The 24,134-nt window shown below is 42.5% G+C and overlaps 1 protein-coding gene across 50 annotated transcripts in view; it reads right to left on the bottom strand.

The window, feature by feature from the left end:
- ANK2 (ankyrin 2) overlaps nucleotides 1-24,134 on the bottom strand; it is a 301,049-nt gene that overhangs the window by 133,425 nt on the left and 143,490 nt on the right. For 28 of the 50 annotated variants that reach the window (XM_071744063.1, XM_071744081.1, XM_071744087.1 and 25 more), the window contains exon 1: nucleotides 7,824-7,973. The exons of the other annotated variants lie outside the window; for them this stretch is intronic. In XM_071744063.1, the coding sequence (XP_071600164.1) occupies nucleotides 7,824-7,958 (135 nt within the window). In that variant the 5' untranslated portion in view covers nucleotides 7,959-7,973. Of the gene's footprint in view, nucleotides 1-7,823; nucleotides 7,974-24,134 lie in introns of those variants that run through there. 50 annotated transcript variants of the gene reach the window in all.

Below are 24,134 nucleotides of genomic sequence, written 5' to 3'. Positions count from 1 at the left end.
GTGTTAGGAAGAACCAAGAATTTTGACCTGTGGGCTTTTCCAATGGATTCAATGATCTCATGAAGTATTTTGTTTCCCTACATGAAGATTTTTAGAGGAATTCATGATGCCTTTCAGCAGCACAGAAGCTGTCATATTGGTCTTCACTGGTTTGTTAACTGGTGAAGACAAAGTGCCAACAAGCTGTCATTTCAAGATACTCCATTTCCAGGGAAGCTGATAAAACCATGGAGCCAGAATCCTTTGCACATCATCTGCACTGAGGTGTTTTGTAAGAGCTTTACCCATATGCAGATTCTGCTGAGAAGAAGCACTCTACCAATACAGAAAAGAAAGGTTTACAGGAGAAGAGGGGGATGTAGGCAGCTACCAGCACCCATGGGCACATGAGAGGATGGGCAGCCTGGGAATGGGAAGCTCCTATGTTGAGATGGGAAGGTGCAAAGCCTCAGCTGGCAGCTCCATGTGTCACCCCAGGCTCAGGGCAGGCAGAATTCAGGATCACTTTGTTTACACACAGCCTCTGTGCCTGGGCAATCTACTCAGTGTCTTCCTAACACACTACAAGCAGGTGTAATGACTGCAGAACACACAGGTGACATTTTGTGCTATGGGACAAACAATCCCATCTTAACCATCTTGGACTTAACATCTTGGACTTAACCATCCCATGGACTTAACCATCTTTTTCTAATATATTACTTGCAGATATCCTGTTCTACACAAAATGGAATTCCACTAATAGGAATTAACATGGAGCTGACAGCTCCGTGGAGAATTTTTCTTTTCACTACAATCCTGTCTAAATCTGAACTATTTACTTGCACTTCGATGGACACCAAATGGTGCTGAAAGGATTGTTTTGGGTTTTTTTTTCAACTACTTTTTTACAAACAATGTCCAATACATATGCAGTGAGAGAGTACTACAAGTCTTTGATAACCACTTTTTTTAAAAAGTGTTTGCAGTGCAATTTTTCATCTATGCTATAGATTTGTGAGGTATATGTGGTGTTCTTGAACCTTATAAAAAGGTCCTATCTTTTAAAGTAAATATTCTTCTTTAACTTTTCACTGTGGATAAGTAAAGTGAGCCAGTGGGGGAAAAAATCACTCTAACATTAAGTACTCCCACAGCAGAATGCAAACATGTTCTTTGTAGGTAAATGGGTAAATGAGTTACTGAACACTGAATAAGAAAATGTAAGAAATGAGTGAGTGAACAGAGGACTTTTTAAAATATGCCTAAGAGGCTGTGGACTTAACTTTCTTTTTTTTTTAGCTAATTACATGCCAGAATTCTGGCTGAATTTGAAACATACAGCTTAGGGAAACTCAGTAGTTAAATCAAATATGGAAATGGGTATTTTATTCAGTCAGAAGCTTTCCCTTCTGGTTCCTCTGCCCTCACTCTGGTTCCTTTCCTGTCTCAGAACACCCCACAGCAGATGGCACACACTGGTTTCCCCAAGGGCTTTTATAGAGGTGTGCAAAAATAAAGCCTGCTGCATAGTGTGGCAGTCACATGCTGTACCAAACTCTGAGGAAACTCTCCAGATATTCAGATTTGATGGTGCAAACCAGCTTCATGCTTAAGAAGGAAAGCTGAGGGAGTAGGAGGCTCCAGTTTCCAACAGACACCTTTCATATAACATCAGGCAAAGCATCCAAACACTCGTTTGGAATCATGTCTGGTGTAAGATTATTCCTGCAGCTTGGCTTCCCCTTCCCCTCAGAATAAGGTGAAGGACCCCAGCCTGTCTATAACCACAAATATGTCTGAGGGAGACAGGAGCTTAGCAACAAGGCCCACTGAGCAATTCTCAGCTGGTAAATGCAGTTTATTAACTCAATGACCACAAAATCAGAATTCAAAACTGATGCATAATAATCAAATATTGGGTTTGCATCCTAATCCCTCAGTTTTGTTTTGGACATGTATTAAAGTATGTATCTGAATGCTAATAACCCTCTTCAGCTGACCTTTCCAGCAATGAATCTGGGACATATTGCTATGATTTTACAGAGAAATTTTATTTAGCTATAACCTCTGAAGAGGCTGGCACAGACCAGGGGGTGAGCAAAACCTCCTATTAACTTGCATGCTATAGATAAATCAAGAAACTCAGACCATTAGCAGTTCAAAATTTTCCTGTTAAATTGAATCCTGTGTTATTACTGCCCATAAAATAAGCATTCAGAGAGGATTTGTCAGGGCAGGAGTCCTGCAGGGTTATCTGACACTGTTAATCCCATTTACAAACTTCAGAGTTGTGAGGCAGTGCTTGCTCAACAATGGTTTCTATAATTAGTAAAATGCTCATGGCTTATTAACTCTTCTTCATTAAAAAGCTCTGAACTGATGGTGGCTCCTCATGTCAATATATTCAGGTAACACCTGGAGCTGACAATTCAGCTCACTCCAGAAGGAAAGCTGCATAATCTAAACTCAGGTTTCTGTGGCTTTTTTATGTTCTTCAGTAATTAAAAGATGCTGGGAGAAGAATGACAGATCCATACACACATTCCATTAAGGAACAATCCTTCTAGAGTGTCAATTTATGTTCCTACCCTTGAGACAACCACTACATTTCATCCCAGTTGGCCTGATTATTCTCAGATTTCAGAAACCATCTGTTCAGCCATCCTCTAATTGGGTGCAACTCTGAGAGCAACACAGAGGAGGTGTTACCACCACCCAGCTCACCTGTCACATAGGTAGTTTTTGACAGTGTGGCAGCTTTTTCCAGTCCACCAAAAGGACTGGAAATGGACTTTTCCAGTCCATTCAAAAAGGAATTCTTCTTCCTTGGACCTGGTTCTGTGCACCTTGCCACGAGTTTTTTAGCAGCTCACAATTTATCTTTGGTAATCTGAATAATTTTTTTTTTTTTTTTAATTGAACTGAAAGTGCTGCTGATCTCCAAAGAACATCCCAAAAAAAAAAAAAAAAAAAAAAAAAAAATGTTGATTTTGTGAACCGCAGGCCTAAGATACAGCTATGATTGCAAGAAGGCAAAGGATTTTTGGTTTATTTTTTAAATTAAATTACCCCAGCAGTCTCAGCCTGCAGTTCTGACACAAATGCCACAATGTCAGCTAAATCTTGCACTTGCAATGGCACAGGCTCAGTAATCTGGCACTGGTAAATGAGTTAAATGAGATAACAGCTATAATGGAAACACATTTTCCCCACCTTTAATCAAATAATGTTCATCTCCTGAAAGAAAAGAAACACATCAGTGCTTTATTTTCAGCACCATTTTCTTTGCTCACAAAAATGTATGTTCTCCTCCCTCTAATTTACTGGATGACAAGAAGAAAAATAAGATTAAATCACAGGTCTAAAAAAAAAAAAAAAAAAAAAATAATATCTAAATTCCCAGGTGAACAACATACCCAATTTTCTAATTTCAGTGTCAGAAAAATCTTTTTATCACTCAGCTTTTCCCATTCCCATGCAGCTCTGATCCATCCTGCCAGGTACCTTCAGCTGTACAGCATTTGTTAATAATGTGACCATAGACCAGTGATGTTGAACTGGAAAGGCCACAGTTCTAACAGAGCTCTCTTACCTAAACATCCCTCTCTCATCAGCTGAAGCATCTTCTTATCTAGGAAACAGACACAACTGGCAAATAATCCTTTTTTTTTTATTTAAGAAATGAGAAGCTGAATCATATAGGAACTGTAAATGGTGAAGAAAAGTTTTCAGAGAGATCACTAGAAAGTTAAATATTCTCTACCAAGATGTAGCTAATGGCACCTGGCAATTAATTATTTTTATCTCAGGGGTCTCACTCTCTAGGTTGACGATGATGGTAAATCAGAAAAAGAAGAAAATTAAGTACACATTAGGCACCTGAATAATTTAAAGTGTCTTGTGTACACAGGTCAATTAATCATAAAAAGATGTAAAGGAGACAGAGAAGTTGGCACCACTTACACCTGCACTGAGCTGGGATATGGCTGGAGTTCTCCTCACCATAACACAGCCCTGTGCTTAACACACAGAGACAAAGCATGGGGTGATAGCACTGATTGGCTCTGAGTTTGGGCCAATATTAGCAAATACAGCAACAAAAGAGGAAGAGAAAACTGATGTAAAACCTACCCTTACTTGATCCAAGAAGCAAATGGCTTCTATGAACCCTTTATGCTGCTCAGCTGCCACAGACATCTGTAGGAGTCCTCCCACTCCCTGCCTGTCTGACACTGCACTGGCTGCCAGCTGACTGGGGCAGGGCAGGATTTGGGAGAACTGAGGCAAAACTGCTCAATTTGCTCTGAAAAAGAACAGAATACAAGTCTTGTGCCCAGCTGTATGTTCCTTCCTACTCCAGCACTTGAAATGCTAGAAGTTATTTTCATCCATTCTGCTTTAAAAATATAAAGGAACATCACTAATGGGGTTCTAATCCAGAACAGCACCTCAGTGCTGGCTGAACTTCAGTGGACTCCCTGCTGTCCCACTGGGCTCTTCATGTTCTCAGAACCAAGCATTTTGGAATAAGTCACAGCTGGAGACAATGTGTGCAAGTCTGAAGTGTACTCATTAGGGTGAAGCTAAAAAATAGAATCTCAAAAGCACCTGAAAAGCATAGCCCAGATTATAAAAAAAAAAAAAAAAAAAAGAAAAGAAAGAAAGGAAAAAACCAAAGCAAAATTAAAACAACAAACCAAAATCCAAAGGCTTTGGGTTTAAAGTACAAAAGCTTTTACCATAGTCTGAGTAATCCTAAAACCAAAAAAAAAATCATGTCTTTTACTAACACTGCTCTAAAAATGTTGGTAATCCTATTGTTTATTGGAAGAGTTTCCTGAGCTGGAGTTTGAGTGAAAATATTTAGTCATTTCCAGAAAAAATAATATGTTCAGGACATGTTCAAATGACCCAGAGGATCAGCTGCAGATCTCTGTGGCACAGACATTTACTGAGCTCTCTGGAATACTGGTATAGAACCAACATTTGCACTCAAAGAACTGAATAATATTAAAGGAGGGGAAAATATTTAGGAACATCTGAACACCATATATTCAGATTTTGAGGTGTTAGTAACAACTTTACAACTTGGCAGGCATTTAAATGGTTTCCATGGCAAGTTTCCATTACTAATGATGTTTCTAAACAGAGAGGTAATCATGCTACAACACCTCTAGAAAAATTCTGGACACCACTCCAAGCATATCTAGCAGAATAATAACTTCCTTAACAAAATCCTAGCCCATAGGTGCAGTTTCTGACAGACTGTTGGAAGGTAATTCTATCACTCCTTAATTTTGCATCTCCTTCCATCCCCTGCCTTATCATCACAGGGACATTTTCTAATAAAAGAAATGTGCCAACACCATCAGTGCTACAGAATCAAGCAGCTTGACTTACCTAAACACCAGTTCCTGATTGATCATTGATTCAAACTCATTGGTCCCATAAACAGGAAAAAAGGATTTCCTGTTCCTTTGAGATGGGTGAAAAGAGATGCAAACAGAGTGGGGGTGACTGAAGTGAGGCAGTTTCCAGTGCAGTGCCAGTTCTGCCAAGACTCACAGCAAAGCCCTGACTTGTACAGCAAGGTGAAACAGATACTGAAGTAAGAAATGAATCCTTAACTTTGGCCATTGTGAAAAGCAACCCTGTTACATTTAGATGTTGGTGTTAGGATTCATACAAATGGCATCAATACCCAGCATGAATATTTTCCTAATTTATCCCAACTCAACCAGGGAGTTCCCCTTGCAGCATCTCTAAGCCCTGCCCAGCCCTCTCTTCAGTAACCATGCCATTTGCTGTTTGTATAGGGGTGATGGGATTAGGTGCTCACTGCTTCCCCTCAACACATCCTATAAAATAAAACTCCTGTAATCCTGGGCCTAAATGTCAAACTCTGGGCAGCAGAGAGGAACCAGTTTCATCTAACTTCACCTGCATAAAAACTACGCCTCTAATTCAAGGTGTTTTGCTGTAGAGAAGCCTGGGAAGTGTACAGCTAATAAAGTATCCTGCTGGATACTGTGTTCCTGTTTGAGAAAAAAAAAAATAAATTCTACCATCAGGACAAAAATTTGCTGGCATTCCTAATTTACAGACACCTTTTTTTTTCAGCTTTTCATATGGAATCACAGTACTTACAATGATACACTGTAAGCCTTAGGTTTCTTAGACAAATACAGCAATTTTCCTTTTTTTACAGAAATTTTTCCCAATTTCCCTCTGTAATCCTCCCAGCAATGCAACATCTGAATCAAGATGGATATTGTAAAGCAACTCTGTCAGTCCCTACCAGAGCCCTATAAAGCTGAGATCTTTGAACATATCAAAGGCTCTATCAGAGTGCCTGATCTCTGCCTGCTATGAGAACCTCTGAAGGCTGAATGAAAACTATCTAGGAAAATAGAAAAAAAGAAAAAAACTGGGGAAAAAAACCTTCTCAAAGATCACATGCTGCTGGAGCTGGCTGCCTCCTGCCTCCTCAAAGCCCTGACCTTATGCAGGAGGGCAGCCTGGAGACTGCACAGAGAGAACTGATTCAGCACTTGCTCATTTGTGCCAGCACAGGGAACCTCCATACATTTCCTAACAGCTTCAGGCCACTCACCTGAAGGGGAATCCCACATCTCCTGCTGAAATCCCTACATTCAGCAAGGGCAGCAGACCTGTCCTCCCCCCTCCCTGTCCTGGAAACTCCTGTGCTTGCACCTTCCCTCTGCAACTTCATGGTTCCCATCAGAAATGCTGGAGCTTATTTGTTAATTCAAGCAAAAACTGCTTGCTGGGAGAAATTTTATTTCATGTGTTCCCTCAAAGAAAGTTCTATTTTTTAAGACCTGGTCCAACTGTGTTGGATCAGAAAATTTCAGGCAAAAAAAATTCCTACCAGAAAGCTAAGATAGCATCAAAATTCTTTTCTAGGACAAAGCAGGACTTCTTGTGAGCTGGTGCTGGGAGTGCCTCCTGTCTTCTGGTCCCTGAGGAACTCTGCTCAGCCCCATTTCCTATAATGCACTGCAGTAACTCACACAAGTGCAAAGGATAATACTGACCTGAGAACAGCTGCATTTTAGACTGGTGTAGGAGAATTTAATATTCAGACATACAGATATTAAACATTTTCTGATCTTCCTGTTCTGCCAGAAGTTTTGACAATGCCTCCTTTCATTGCCAGTTTTGAATGAAATAACCACTTAATAATGAATTTCCCAAGCAGGAGGAGGGGGGGAAGAAAAAAGAGGCACTTCATTTGCCATAGATATTATACAAGTGTTCATCTCTCTGACTTCCCTCTGGCTTGCAGACCAAATGTTATGGTTACAGTCACTTCCTGAGTGTCCAACTCCTGTCCTGCAGCCACCCCTGTGACCCCCTCCCTCCTCACCTCTGCCTTTCCCACTCTCTGGAACCCTCAGGAAGATCTCTGGGGCTCTGTCTCTGCCCCAGGAAACAATATCATGGGCTGGAGAGACAAGAGCTTAGGGAGAAGTCACGGAGATTTCAGAATGATGGAGGCAGGATCCTTTATAGCTGTCATGTAGGGCAATTATTACATCCCCTCATTGGAAGGTTTCATTTCCCTGGTGTTCTCTCTGCCTGATAGGTAGGTGACAGCCCTTTGAAGGGACTGCCCAGCTCAGTGACAGCTGCTTTTTAACTACAGTCACAATAGCAAAAGTTAAGCTTGAGCATGGACATATTTAGCAGATCTCTTAATCTTGCAAGCTATCAACTAAGATCCAGGCTGGGCAGAGAGATCCTTTCCAAGTCTAACACACACACCCCTGCTCTCAATTTTCCCACTTGACTCCTGGTTTCCTCCAGCCAAGACTTACCAAGGCTTCAGGATCTTTACTTTCTTCACTGTTGCATCCATAATAATCAGGGCTTTTATCCAAATCCTGGATGTTCCCTTGCGTTTGCAAACCCTTCTCTGAATGACAAGCCTGGCAAAGGGGAGCATTGCCCATAGCACTTCTCCTGCTCACCCCTCCCGGTGGGATCCCTTCTTCCCAGCCCAGGAGCCGGCGGGCAGATCCCGGGCTCTTCTGCTCCCGGAGCCCTCCCGGAGAACCCGAAACCCCGGCAACTGCGGGAGGCAGGCGCTGCCCATTTCCAATTCAGGCTCTGCCCGGCTATTTTTACACCTACCAGGCCAGCTATGCGTGTCAGGGCCGGGGGGTGGGATGGGATGGGATGGGATGGGCTGGGATGGGATCGGCTGCCTGGGGGGGAAGCACCCTCCACCAGCACCCCCCAGCACCCATCCAGCCTGCCCAGCAGGGAGAGGGGAAGTCCCCCTGCAGGGAATGGGTATCAGTCACCCACTTGAACCCCTCTGAAGGAGGGGATTTTTTTTCCTCCTGCTCTCGGTTTTGCTGTGTTTACAGAAAGCTAAAATTGAGAATGTTGTTCTGGCTTTTTAACTCAAAAAAAAAAAAAAAAAAAAAAAAAAGGATTAATTTAAGTTGTATCTATTCAGTATTTACCAAACAAGACAGAATGTTTGAGTACAGACTTCATGACCATTTCATTCCTGGGATTCAGGTGGTAGTTTCTGTTTATGTAGACAATAACTGTGATGAACTTGATTGAGAGATCCCCCTGGTTTGGTTTCAAAGCAGCTCAAATGTTTCCAAAAAAAAAAAAAAAAAGGACCATCTCGGATGCTATTTCACTTTAGCTCTTTCTATGTCACGTCTGATCCTCTTTCGGATTTTTAATGTTGGTTTGGTTTATGGTGGGGATTATTATTTTTTTTTTAGCTAGAATAGTAATTACTAAAAAAAACCTAAAAAAATCAGGCAAAGAAACCCCCACCAAACCTGATAGTAAGGACATTCCCTCTAAGTTGGAGTTAGTTATCATGATTGTACCAAGCAAGATAAAAATAATGTGAGGATTGTGCTTTGGAATCCACCCATTATCCTAGAAAAGGCCCACTGCGGAGTCTAAAGACAAAACAAACAAACAAAACCAAAATAACAAATCCAAACCTCACAAAGTTAGCTGAAAAATAATGAGCAGTTTTCAAATGCTCCAGGAGCAGCAGGGGGTACCAGAGGTGATGGGGACATCCTGTCTGCAGGTAACAGCATCCCATAGGATACACCATGACACACAGCCCACCCAGAACTGAAGCTGAGCACCTGCTGGAAAAATTGAGCCTCAAATTCCTCAGAAACAGAGTGATCCTTAAGAAATTAACATGTAGCCAACATTTTTCCCCTCTTTGGGGTTTCAGACTCTTACCCAACTGTCCAGCATCCTGTTGCCTCCTACACAGTTACCCTTCAGCACCAAGGCACCTCTAACAAGGGAGGGCAAGCTCTGCCCAGCACCCTTTAATTATTATTATTATTGCTGTTGTTGTTATTATTATCATTATTGATCAGAATAGGGTTCTCTCATGGTAATTACCAGGAGGTAGAACTGAAATGGCTCCATAATTTTTCCTTGATGGATGGGTGCTCCAGGATGGGATCACTGAGCTCCCCTGAAAAGCCTCAGGGGCCATGATGTGGAATGAGCAGGAATGCTGCTGGATAGATGCACACAGAAAATAAAGTAATTTATCTCCTGGTTCTGTGCATATACATTGCCCCAACTGCTTCATGGAGTTATAAAAGGCTGCGAGGAGGAATCCCACCAAATGCTTGACCTGACCCAAGTTCATACAACCAAGGTTCCAATTAAACTGGAAGTAAAAAACCTTGGATGGAGCAATCTACTTCCTAGGAAATGTAGAAGAGAGTGGAACACTTTGAGGCACCAGCTGAAGGGGAAAGGGTGGCAAAGCCCCAGCAGCAGGAATTCCTGGGGAATAACACTTGCAGAAAGCAGCAATCTGTGCAGAAATCTGATGGAGAGCAATGGGGCAGCTTTCTGCCAGAGCCTTTTAACAATATTCCTGTTGTTGTCACAGAGTTCAAAGTCATGAGGGCAAATTACTCAGCAAGCAAACACGTTTGGGTTTCACCAGGCTTGGTCAGGACATCTGACTCTAACAAAGTCCATGGCTCACGATGCAGGGTGCAAAGCCTCTGCAGAGGAACATGTGGCAGTATCTGTGAATGTTCCCCTGCCCTTTTTTGCTGTTGTTTGGGCTGCAAGTCCCATCCCATCAGGCAGCAGTGAAGAAACTAAAAGACAAATGCATGGAGCTGATAGCAAAGCATCCCAGTGCTCCCCTCTGTACAGAAATGTAAGAACTGCTCTCACACTGCCAGAACTGCTCAGAAGCCCACGACCTCATGGCTCCTTGCAGGGGAGCAGAACCTTTTCAAGAACCTCCTGTAGGTAGTTCACTGAACCCACTTGTTTTCCCATGCTTTAACACACCCTTCACTCCTCAGCAGCACAAGAGACCTTTTGGCAACACTAACTTCAGATCTGAATCACTCCCTTAACCAGAAAACACTCAGAAACAGACCTGAGCTGGTAAGAAAGGGGGCAGAGTATCTTGTAACCTCTCCTGAAGGGTTGGTGCCAGGGCAGCAAGCAGCTGACTGAGCCAGGACCCCACTTGTCCCCCCCAGATGTTGATTCTCAACCATGTGTACAGCTCTCCAGATTTGTGGAAGAAAAAAAAAACCCCACAGTGCTTCATTCTGAGTATTTAAGTTTGTCTCATTACTTGCCGGAAGTGCCAACTGGTTCACTCCTCTTGGCAGGTTTTCCCCAGAGTTAGCCTTGGAAAGCATCAGCAATAATTGCATCAGGATCCCATTCTTCCCACTCCCCTGCCTTCCAAAGTCAAATCAGAGTTATCCAAACATCCAACCTGCTCTGTTCTTGGCCAAAAAAGCTTTTGAGTTTGAGCTCTGGCACATGGAAATCTGAGAAAATGGGGGGAAAGTCCAAGTATTGTGGTACTATTCAGATCAGCCAAGGGATTGCCATAGTTTATTTGTTGAAAATTGCCATAAAATTACTTTTTGCTTCACCACATCTCACAGCACTTCTCTTTCTCCTGGCATCAATCTCAGGGAAGTGGCAGCTTGCTGTACCCCTTCATTAGCTACTGCTCTGGGAGAGGATTTCATCCCTATGGGAAATTTTCTCCAGGCAATTTTTCTTTGATGGGTACCTGGCTCAGCTTAAAACTTAGCATGAGAGAACTTGTGACAAAACAACTCCTATCAGCAGGTATTCGTCCTTCTTGTTGTGTTTATGTGCAATCTGCAGTATCTTAAAACACTGAACCCAGTCAAAGGGCAAAGCTGAGATGTAAACCACTTGGAAAGTCCTTTAAGTCAAAAATGAAAACAAACCCTAAGGTTGAATGTAGACATTATTGCCTGAGATCATGCAACTATGTGAAAAAATAAGTCCTACTATCAAAAGATGAATGTTAAAGATATAAATAATACTGAAAAAGATGGTTTTGCACATGTAACACTGCACTTTTACTTATGCACACATTATGCTTGATACTATCACCAACAACAAAAATAAGCATGAGGTGATTATAATGTCACCACCAACCAGAACTTCCTCTCCTAATTACAGCACTTCTTCTATCACCAGTTTCTGTTTTCACTTTCCAAAGCTGCTTGCAGTAGAAGGAGTCACTGCTGAGTCCTTTCCCTTTCCTACTGCTGGCCATTGAGAAAAAACACACAGCCCAAACCCACTGATTTGCTGCTAAAAACATCACCTAAGACCTCAAAGCCTGGTCAAGGGAGGAGCAGTGAAATCAAAGCTGGCAACTCATCTCATCTCATCAGATGGAGCCTTAATTTTGGGGGATACTGCCCACAGCCCAGGAATGGCAAAGCTTCTGTCTCCTGAGACAGAGGGACAGTCCCAGAGCCCCAGGGATGCAGCAAACCCCTCACCTTCAGCCCATTTCCCCATTCCCCTCCAAGCTGTTTGGCAGCAGAGGCTCTGATTGTGCCCTAATGTAGCACAGCAGCCAAAGTAACAACGGAGGAGGGGCTGTAAAAACACTGAGTGCTGCAAAATAAAAGACAAAAGGGAAGAAATGAAGAGAAAGAGTTCCAAGCATTGAGACCAATCTCAACCTGTATGTTGTTAGTGACATAAATTCCTAATTTATTATTGTGGAATCTTTCCCCAAAGAGATATTTCCTATTAATGCTTTTATGGTTAAGCATTGTTTTGGTTTTTTTTAAAGGGGAAGAAAGAGACTGTACTAGGATCTACATATTTCTAGGAGGTTTTCTGAACTTGGAAATGTCTCCTAAATGCAAACTCTTTCATTTTTAGGGATTTTTCCCCTAAAAAGGTCAAGTACAACATTGCTCACTTGTTTCCAGCAATTATTTTGGGTCAGATCTTGAGCTCATGCAGATTCTAAACTCTGAGGATTCAAGCCTATATAAAATTTCTGCCCCTTTCATGTTTTACAGTAATGATACCAACATGATCATTATTTTCTGAAACTTTTTCTGGGCTCTGCTGTCTGCTGGTCACACCAAGCAGCCCCCCAGACCCAATCACCCTTTACAGAGAGTCATTTGTCTGCTTCTGAGGACCTGGCAGCAAATCCTTTTTCAGCTTAAATAATTTGAATCCAATCAATTGCAAAAATCTATTTGGAGCCATTTTGAAGAGAACAAATCATTTTGCTGTGCTTTCCAGGGTGAATCACTCAACACATTAAGATTAATGTTCCTCTCTAAATCCAAGGGGTACCATTTGTCTTTGTAACCCTGTGAGAGGGAGCAAACAGAGAACTTGGGTTTTAATCACCCTGGCCACAGATCCTACAGGAGTGAAGGGGCAGAGATGTGGCAAAATTGGGAAAAAGATTATTTCGTGGATAGGAATATTTAAAACAAGGATGTTTGTAATGTATAAAATTCCATTACAGATACAAAATCAGTTACTCTGAAAACAACCTGGGCCTCCAGCATTCCACATAAAAAAAAAGACATGGAAAAAAAAATTTAAAACAAAATAAAAATCAGAGTGTGGACAAATTAAATTCCAAGATACAGCAAGCTGCCTGACACACCCGTCATATCCTGGTTAGAGTGCAACAGGTAACCTTTTCATTCCAGCAGTTATAATGTTTCTGTATGTAGTCTATAGCAGTACAGTATTAACTAAACCATTAGAATTTTGGTTTCCTGTAATTCAAACCATACTGGTTTGTTTCATGCTTGTTTTCAAACTGATTCACAGAGGGGAAAAGGGTCACATGTGAACACTGAGGTAAATAAAACAAAGTTCATGTCCCTAAAGAACCCTTCCCAAGCACAGTTTACCCATTACAGACAGATTTTTTCCTCATAAAGATTACATCATTTATTTTCTTTCTCACCTCTGCTTCAACCTGTCACTTGCCAAAGAGAAATACTCATTGCAAATGAACATAGGTGTTAACATCAAGCACTGATTGACACACAGGGATTGCTGAGTGATCACAAAACCAGCACCATCTGCAGCTGACTTCAAAAGTCTGGGTCAAACCAGAGGAAGGAGAAGTATTTGGTATCATTTTATCTGCTGGTCTTCACCCATTTAATTTGCTGATCATCATTTTCTCTAGCAAGGGCAAGCAAACCTGCAGCTCTTTAGCTGGAATCCAAGCATGACTGGGAATATGAAATGAAACCCTGCCTGATTTCAACTCAAATGCAGAACCAGGTTGTCCTCACAGACTTGTACCCTTGCCATCCTTGTTTTGCAGATTGAAGGAAGGATTTTTAATGCACAGCAATATTTGTATTTGCTGATGGCTACAGAGCAGTAGTTGTGTTATAAAATTTCAGCTGTTCCCTAAATTCAAAACCTGCCCACGTGTGCTGTTCAGCATAATTTTGTTTTCCCTTGTCAATAAAAGGAAACTTCTTTTGAGACCTTCATATCCCTCTGTGGCAGTAAGCTCTAAGTGGTACTTATTTGTCTCAGGCAGTTCAGTCTAAACAGAGATCAGATATCTTGATTAGCTCTAATTTTTGTTCCTTAACACAGAAGGAATGCTGATTCTGCCCTAAGTCATCTTGCAGGATTTGTACTCTCTCATTCAGAATTTGGAATCTCAGTAAGGCCTCAACTCTCTGCTCTAAAGGAATCATTCTATCTTCTCACCAGCAGGAGATCCCTGCTGACTTCCTGCCAATCCCAGCTTCCCAAGTCCTTGTCCCCTGACAGCTGATGGGTTTGGGAGAAACATTGCCCTGACCCTTTCCCTACCTGCTCCTGAGCTTCTTACTTCTATTTGATCTCTTACAAATTTCCTACAACTTTCAAAGACACAATTTCTGCATTTTCATGTCAAACTCTTGGGGAAATATATATTGTTGATCTACATAATTCCATAGGTTTTAAGTACATACAGCAGTTCACTTATTCAGCTTCTTTCATTCTGTGCCCATTTTTTATCTCAGGCTCATCCAATACATCTGCTATAACAAAGTGCTTCTATTAATTTACAGAAGAAAATACTTTTCTCTTGAATATTAAGCTGCCTGTTTTAGTAAATTGCTTCGAGTAGTTAAACTAGAATAATTTTTTTTTTAAAGTATACTCAAAGCAAGCAGGAGCTGATCCCCCCTGCTGGCACACTGGTGTGAGCCACTGCACAGATCTATCTATAAATAGATATTTATGAGCACACATTCCACACACACTGAATGTACCAATGCTGAAAACCACCTGGCTGTGCAAAATGGATTTTTATCTACTTCAGCTACACCAATCAACCTGTGTCATTTTTCTGTTCTGTAATATTACAGCTTCCATTACCCCAGCACCAGCTCACCTGAAGGAACAACACTGAACCCGGCCTGAGTGACTCCCAGACTCTGGCTTTAGGGACTTGACAAGGCTTCTGTGCAGAAGAAAAGACACCTCTTTGGAGCAAACTCTAAAGGACTTATTTTTCCAGTCATTAAAGAAAGGGTGAGTCATGAAATAAAAAGTTAAATGCTGTCCTCATCACATGTCAACAGGGAGGATTTGAAAGCTTGGCTTTGTGTCACTCCCAACATTTCTTACTTTCCCCACTCTGAAGTAGCTTGTAAGAGATGATAAATAAAAGATGACAATCTTCCAAAAGCAATTTTCTGTGATCAAAAGTGCTGTAACAGGACTGTATGCAAACAGCAATTTGTGCCTTATAGTTATATAAATCATCCCAACGAGGGCCAGAATAGCATGAAAAGCAAAGAAGTGTGCTACAGAACTGGATAAACTTGCATGATTGCAGCCATCTACACAGTTCTAAATATACATTTTGAGATCTTGTGACTAGAAACACATCTTGGTGTAGCTTATCAGTTAGTCAGATGTGTCACCCAGGGAAAAAAACAGCCTTTGTACAATTCATAGGAACACCTAAAGACATCCTGAAAAGCATACCCTGTGCAAGCCTTCATCAAACCAAATTCTGAATTATGTAAAAATTTCTAGATTGGGAGAGTGAGAGTGATTATCAACACCTGACAAAAGACAAAGCAAATCTGTGTGTACTGCATTCACTCAGGACTGTTAAAACCAGTAGTGGCCATAAATTAAAGAGAGTTTAAGCTGGAGCAAGGACAAAACTGAGAAATTGGTTTCCAGAGAAGCCCTAAGAATGTTACAAACTTTCATAGAATCCCAGAATGGTTTGGGTTGGAAGGGACCTCAAAGCTCATTCAGTCCCAACCCCCTGCATGGGCAGGGACACCTCCCACCAGCCCAGGTTGCTCCAAGCCCCATCCAACCTGGACTTGGACACTGCCAGGGATGGGGCAGCCACAGCTTCCTTGGGCAACCTGGGCCAGGGGCTCAGCACCCTCAAAATAAAGAATTTCTTCCTAATGTCCAACCTAAATCTCCCCTCTTCTAGCTTAAAACCATTGTCCCTTGTCCTCTCCCTACCCCCCCATGTCCAAAGCCCTCCCCCAGCTTCCTTGTAGCCCCTTCAGATACTGGAAGTTGCTCTGAGGTCTCCCCCAGGCTGAACAACCCCAGCACTGCTCAGCCTGCTGGGATGTGCACAATGGTGCCCATGCTGTGACTATTACCAGGAGGCAAAATATCCAAGGTTTTAAGAAGGACTTTGCATTTTTATAAGGCACAAACTCATAAGAAAGAGACAATCAAACCAGTATTAATGGAGCAACAACCCCCCAAAGATCAATACTACATTTACTATGAAGACTCATTAAGCAGACCCTGGTTTAAAGGTGGTGGCAGCCTCTATAGAAGGTCACTCTAAACTGGATAGATTTTATGACAATCCTATTTAATGTACTTTCAAAGTGCTTCCTCCCTAGGGATCACCTTGCTACAAAAAGTATTAGGTAATAATAATTATAATTGTGTTCATTTTCCATACATGGAAGGCAAAGCCTGAGGTCATGAAAGGGGAGGTCACTGACAGAGCCCCAGATCCTAGGTCTTCATCAGACAGCCTACAATTCCTCCTTGGATTTGCATAGGATTTCCCTGCTCAGCCTGGTTGCATTCAGAATTAATAAAAATAACAGGAAAAAATATATTTGATACAGCAAGTTAAACTATTTCCAAAAACCTTCCCCCTAGATAAGCTGAGTACCTATATTATGCAATAGTCTAAACCAAAGTAATTTTATATAATGAAATCCTTGGAAGAAGCTCTTGCTTCCCAGGCAAAATGACTGTTCAGTGAAAGAGCTCAGATCCTACGTGAGACTCCTGAGAACTCCTCCTGCATGCAGAGTGACAAATGGAATTCTTCTTTTATTGCTGCAAAGATGACTCAGTCCTGGGGGTATCACCACCACCACAGCCCTGGGAAGCAGCTGTCTGGAGCTGAATATTTGGCTATTCTTATCTATTCTCTTTAAGCCTCCTCCAGCACCCACTGAAGTCAACCTGATCTCTGCCTTTGCATTGCAACAGGCTCAGTTTATCCCTGGCCAGGTGCTGCTCTCTCAGTCCCTACTCCTGGCACTAAAGGACCCTCAAGGACAGAAATCACAGAAGGGAAACCCCCGTGGCAGTTCTGTCACCTTCTGACAGCTCAATGGTCACACATGGGAGGTTTCCAACACACACACGTCCTTTTTTTTTTTTTTTTTTTTTTTTGGCCTCTTTTCCCCCCAGATTACATGTGCTCTTTCTAAAAGCACATCTTAAATCAGATAACTTTTTCTCTTTTCCTTAAGCTCCCTCCATAAGCTATTTAGGACCAAATGAAGTCACGTACTCATTAAATATGTGACTTCATCACAATTCAGTTGTGATTTTCAAGCTCTTTCTGCTTCTCTAATTATTTAAATCATTATCTTTAGGATCCTATTAAATTTATAAATAGCTTCAGAACACCAAAGCTCTCCTCATGCCAACAGCATGGTGGTTTGAACAGGAGAGGGCACAGAACAAAAGACTTATCAAAAGAACATGTTGGTCCTCTAAGGTTTATTTACTTAACATCATTTTCCTCCATAAATAATCTCCCTTTCTACCACAGAGCCATATTACAAAAACTGAACAAATGTTCACAAATTACATTTGCAAATATAAAGCACTAAGAGGGTTATGTAATATGAGGCGAATTATCTCCTGTTTGAAATCTCTGGAAAACATCCTAAATCTCTTGAAATCATTAGCAAATTTTCCAGGGATTTCAATAAATTAATAATGTTATAAAACCAAGCACTCTTTTGTAACATTTAATTACAGTTGCCTATCTGTAAACTATCCTTGGCCATCTCCAACACCTTTGCCAGAAGGAAGCTGCTTCTGTTTTCCTAACATTAACTTTGCACATTAAAGCTGGTGGGACCAGCTACATTAGAAGGGGATCAAATATAGGGCCAATTCCTGTATTTCAGGGGCTTGGATCAGTGATTATTACTACAACTATGTAAAGACTTCAAAATAATGGTGGTTTATTGCTCAAAGTAAAAAATCCACCAGAGGAAATACCAAATTCCCAAGCTGAGCTACACAAAAACCTGATGCCAATTTGCCTTTTCCACCTCCATGATTATCTGGAAGGGTCAGACCAGATGACCCTGGAGGTCCCTTCCAACCTGACATTCTGTGACTCAGTGACACCTATTCCTAAGCTGAAACAATACCTTGGTTCCTCCTAAGCTGCCCACAGAGAATTTCCTGTTGTTCCTCCCTTGTAATGATGTTCCCAGGCACTGCCAGCAGTTAGAACCAAATCCTGCAGGGACAAACCCAGCGTGGAGCTCAAAGCCACGGAGGTGCCCTCAGCCCTGCAGCAACCCTGCTGATTCCTCACCTCTGTAAATACTCCTGTCCTTCCTCCTGAGGAATCCCTGCCCCCAGGAATGCCACGGGAAGGATAACCAAACACTCAAACTACTGGGTTAAGGGCTGGGATTCCTTACAAGTGCAGAGGAGGTGGCCAAGCACGTCCTTCCTCAAGCCTGGGAGAAGTCCTGCTGCAATGCAGAGCTCGCTGGTTATTAATTATTTCTGCTTCCACTTCTTTGGGAAACCTTTTTCAAGGCCTCATCATTCACCAGGCTGATCCCAGGCACTACTTGAGGGCAACAGCTCTATCAAAGCACCTCTTGCTGGTGCCTGTACCAGAGGGAAGAGAAGTTGGTAAATAAATAATTACCCCAGAAGTGACTGAGCGCTTCAGCTGCCTTTCAGCCACTGCTGCAGGCTCCGTGTTGCCCTTGTGCTAATTCAAAAAAAGGAAATAAAAAACAACTTGGGGAATTTTTGGTTATCCTAAAAATACCCCTGCTGCAGTGCTTGGGGGCTGAAGGTGCCATCTGCCACGGGGCAGGAGCTGAGCAGCAGGGAGAGTGCAGGCAGAGGGTGAGGGCTGGACACAGCCTTGAGAACACAGATGGGTCTCATCCAGTTGCTCTGCAGTCTCCCTGCATTTCTTCATCCCAATTTTACTGTTCTACATCAGTTGCCACTCACTGGACAAAATAACTTCTTGAGGTTTTAATTGTTTTGTGTTGTTTTTTTTCTTTTAAATCTAATTCATTTTTTTGTCTCCAGCACATGCCATTTTTTCACATTTTCAAAATGGTGCCTATTTATTTTTATTTTGCTCATGGAAAAATTAGCTATGGATTGCTATATTTTGGAAGTCTTTTGGTGGAGTGAGAAGACTTTGCAGGAGGACTTCAGCCTGGTTTAAAACCCTGCTGTGGGCCTGAAGCTGCCTCGCCAGGCTGGTGTGTGCAGAGCAGGCTCAGCTTGGGTGAGCAGGGGAATCCTTCTGCAAAATGGCAAAAACCAGAGTGAATAAATCTGTGGAGACCCTGTGCAGAGCTAAACCAGAGAGAATTCACACTGCTGCCTGACTGAACTACGTGGAACTGAGTCTACCTGGCCTGGAAAGGTGGGTGACAGCAGTGATTCCTTTCCCCAAGCAAGCTCTGATGTCCAGAACCACAACTCATCAGCAAAGCTGGGAAGTATGAGCTGAGCACAACTATTTGCTGTTAGCAGATCAAAGTCTGAAGTTCAGCTCCTTGGTAAATCTTAATTACTGCCTCTTACTGCAACAGCAACAACAGAATTCTCAACAGGGTGCAAGTAATTTCTTTCTTTCCTGATGCTTTGGTGCATTTAGAAAACAATGAAGCATGGAGGAAAAAAGGCTCAACAGGGTCCAGCTGGTCCCAGTTAAATCCTGGCCTGAGCTGTGAGGCACAAATTGGTTTTTAGCTGCTCAAATCTCCTGTTGCATTGTCAGCTTCACTGGGTTTGAGCAGTGAAATGTCTTTGTTTGACATCCTGACATAGCACAAGCCAGAAATAGTAAATAATTAAAACCAAGTTTAAATTATTCAAGCTAAAACAGCCTAGAAAGGTTTGTAATTATGGTTCTATAGGCTGAACTCATTTTCTAGCAGCCTGGGGAAATAAGAACAACATCCATTTCAGGTGAGCACTGCTCCTCAACACTGCCTTTCATTTACATACAGAAATCAAGAGAATGAAGACCTAAAATATCAGGGGAAAAGCAATCCACACCCTTCCTCAGGTCCCTTACAACAACAGCACCATAATAATCTTTTCCAAATATCAGAGAATCCCAGACTGGTTTGGGTTGGAAGGGACCTCAAAGCTCATCCAGTCCCAACCCCCTGCATGGGCAGGGACACCTCCCACCAGCCCAGGTTGCTCCAAGCCCCATCCAACCTGGACTTGGACACTGCCAGGGATGGGGCAGCCACAGCTTCCTTGGGCAACCTGGGACAGGGGCTCAGCACCCTCAAAATAAAGAATTTCTTCCTCATGTCCAACCTAAATCTCCCCTCTTCCAGCTTAAAACCATTTCCCCTTGCCCTCTCACTCCACCCCTGTGCCCAAAGCCCTCCCCCAGCTCTCTGGGCCAGATGAAGCACTGCAAGTTTTTATCACCTGATCCAACCATCCCTTTTGTAGAGAATTCTTCTCAATGGACTCCTGCAGTGAATGTGTAAACAGGGGAACATTTTTAATTCAGGGTTATTCCCTTTCTGTTCTGTTTTATTCTCTCTCCATCAGAAGGGGAACAGAGTGCACAACAAACCCTCACCAGCTCCAGTGGGGATCCTGCTGGAGGGTGAGAACCTGACCTCGAATGGAAGTTTCCAAGTGTCTCCTCTGAGACTTATGCTCAGTCTGTCTCTTCTCCAAAGTCCAAAGCAGATAAAAACTTGCTCTGTTTCAAAGAGACTAATATGCTAAATTCTTCATGAGCATCAAAAATAGATGGTAACTCCAAATTTATTTTTTTTTAATTGCAGCCTTTGTTTCCAGCCACTTGTAAAAGGGCAGCCAGCAATTAATCCCTGGGTCTTAGTACAGGATGAGGGTTAGGATGGTCTTGAAGCAATCCTGGAAATCTATCAGCAAAACACTAAATCTATTTACAATATATGGAGCTTTTATAAATAATATAAAAAAGAAGAGAGAAACCCCTAAAAGAGTTCCAACACGTTAACACCTTGAACAGTGCCAACTCTGAAGCACCTGAAATTCACTGAATTACTTTCACCAGATTTCAGTAATTTACATATATATATACACATAAAATTGTGTAACAGTGTGGAATACCTACTCCTACTTCCACCTGGACAAATCCACAGACTGGTAAAGAAAAAATAAAAGTTGATTTTAACTGCCTAAGGCTAAAGGATTGCTAACAGGTTGCTAACAGTATTGCCAAGGTGTGGTAAATATAGGAAAACAGTTTTTGCAAACTGGGTATCTTCCCCTGAAGAAGCTGCCAGTCAGAGAAGTTACTGAGATGTTCAAGCAAAACCACCCAATGCCACAATGACTGCACAAAGAGAATTGCTTGGGATTGATGCAGAGAATTGGAATTATTTTATATAAACCTTTTAAGTGTCAGCACCTCAAACTGGACACTGAACCCTTCTTTCCATCTTCACCACATTGACTAAAGAGGAAGAAATTCAAATAGACATTTGGCCAAGAAATACATATTTATAGAAACACATTTGTCTGCATTCCAAAGCCATCCTAATGTGTTTGTTTGCAAAGAACAGGTTGAAAAACAACTTCTAGCAGAGGGCAGATGCTGCCCATGATGGTTCCCACATCCCTGGCCCCAGGAACACACTTCATGATGGGCTTTGCCATTCCAACTGAGCACACGAGGACATTTTTTCCCCATGAGGACAGTCAGACCTTGGAATGGTCTCCCAGGGGGAGGGGGGGATTCCCCCACTTTGGAAAGTTTGAAGTCTCAGCTCTCTGGGGTGCTGAGAGATCTCAGAGAAACAATAATATCAGAAGGGTTGGAGCAGGGGATCCTTGAGGTCCCTTCCAAGCTGACATCCTGGGATTCTGTTCTCAGGGACAGGGCTGCTGCCTGCCTGACACTGCTGCTGCTCTGCTGCTTAGGGTCTCACTCCCTGGATGTGCTCTGTGTTGGCAAACAGATACCCCAGGGCAGGGTTCCAAACCTTGCCATTAAAGCAGGAGCCCTCCCTGCTCATATGCCACTGGTACTTCAGGTGCCAAACCTTCCCCAGGAGCTCAGTGGAAAAGCCTGAGGGACCAAATTACAGAAGCCAGATTCCTAAAGCTTCCCAATGCATAGTTTAAAACCTGACATCTATATTACCCTTCTAGCTCTTCACCTCCCTTTGTCAAATTTCCCTTCAAAGGCTTTTTTGTTTGTCTGTTTGTTTTAATTGCATAACACAAAGTGCCCAAACATAAGGTAAGAATTCTGCCAGGGGCTCAGGAAATGTCACCAATGGAAAGGACATAACAAGACATTTTAAGAAAAAGTAATGAAAACCAAACAAAAAGCCACTAAAGTTTATAGGAGATCAACTTTCCTCCAGGGTGTAAATGGTCTCTGCATTTTTTAAACCACTCATAGTTCCTGATAGGTAGGACCCAGACCTCTTTATATCCACAGAGCCCAGGAGAGGTGAAGCTCCTGCAGGCAGGTGTTCCCATTTCTCCTCTTTCTTGGTTGTTCTTTTTCAGCAAAAGTTCTTTTTACTGAACTAGCTGGAGTGAGAGATGAAAACTCAGACACTTTCATGACTGCATAGAAATGAGCAGACCATGAGTCAATCCTGCCATAAAACCCAAAGTGTACATCATTAAATGGGATCACATCAAGCACGTTTGACAGTGCTAAGGGATAGATGGAGGGTGCCAGGAAAACATTTCCCTTCCCTGGGTGCAGTGTAACACCAGGGAGCTGTGAGGAGCAGCACGTATCACCACTTGATTTCAGGATATCCAAGACAAAATTCTCTCCAGTACTGCAGGTATGGATTCATTCAATTGAAAGCTGTGAAGAGGCAGATTTACCCAAAACACCAAAACCATGCTCAGGTAAACAATCTGTGCTTTGAAATACAGTCTACATAGCATTTATTAAGACCAAATAAATCCTGTCTTTCAAAAACTAGCAAGAAAATGAAATTTTAAATCCACAAATAAATCATGAGATGGTTAGACAACAACATACAAGTGCAGAAGTCTCAAAGAAGAGCAGAGAAATTCTGACACTTGGCACTACAGTCACATCCTGCATCTGCAGAGGTGACCAAAGCTTTGTCACCCCTCAGTCTGGCTAAACCCCAGGGGAACTCAGTAGCCACCTTGCCTGAGCCCAGCACCTGGATGTCCAAGAAGTGGAGGTGCCTGCCCAGCTCAGGATTTTTTTTCAAGCTTCAGTCCTGCAGTCACACGCCTACCACCCCTCAGACAGGGCACCTGGGAACTGAAGCAGCAAATCCCAAGCCTTTGGAAATGCCACGTCATCAAAAGCAGCTCCATTTCCCAAGGAAGCAAGCAGTGGGGTGTTACTTCCATGCCAAGAAATATCTACATAATGAAACCAGAAGCTGGAGGAGATGCAGAAGGTAAATGCTCAAAGGGCACAGGAATAGGCACCACCCACACAAACACTGTTACAAAACACCAGAAAGGTTTGGTTTTTTGTTTTTTTTTTTTTCCCCATGGCTGAAGAGGCATTTGAAACATCTAGAAATTCCAGTGAATCACAAAGGTGTTTGCCAAGGCAACGAACGGAACATTGAAGGGGCAAAACATACTCAGTGCTAAAGAAAAAAAACTGTAGGTTAAAGCTGCAATAAACCTTGAAAGCTCTGAGTACCCAGAGGTTAGAAAGGGAGAGGCTCTTTCTTTCTTTCTCTTCCTTAGCCTGCCACAAACTCTGCCTGGATCCTGCAGCATTTTCCCAGCAGAGGAGAAACTTCAGCATCCATGCACAAAAGCAAGAGGGATCACAAATGAACTGCACCCCCACATGGCCTCCTCCTTGAGATGCTTTTTCTGGCACGCCCAAGCACTCCTGGATTCCTCCCTGGCCTCCCTTCCTCACTAAAGCTTTGGCCCTTTCCAAAGGGATGAACTCTGGCTACCACCCTCAGTGCAGGGCAGCAAATCCTCCCTTCCCCTGCCGAATGGGCTTTTCCAGCTCTGAGCTAAATGTGACATCATTTTCTAGGTGAATTTTGTAAGGGCAGATATTTCTCCAATATTCAGTTCACAAAAAAAAGAGATGGTTATGTCAAAAAAAAAGTCTGCTGTTGCAGGACAACAAAATTCAGCCCCTCTCTTCTGTATGTACGTGATAGAAGCCATGTACTGAAGGTTGACTCTACCACACACACCTGAATTCTGCTGACAGCAGCAGCTCTTTATTTCTCCCTCCATCCCTGCCTTTCTGCAGATATTGCCTAGCAGCAGCTCTG

Source organism: Heliangelus exortis, chromosome 4, assembly GCF_036169615.1.
Source record: "Heliangelus exortis chromosome 4, bHelExo1.hap1, whole genome shotgun sequence".
Classification (NCBI taxonomy): domain Eukaryota; kingdom Metazoa; phylum Chordata; class Aves; order Apodiformes; family Trochilidae; genus Heliangelus; species Heliangelus exortis.
This window is presented reverse-complemented; position numbering and strand designations above follow the sequence as displayed.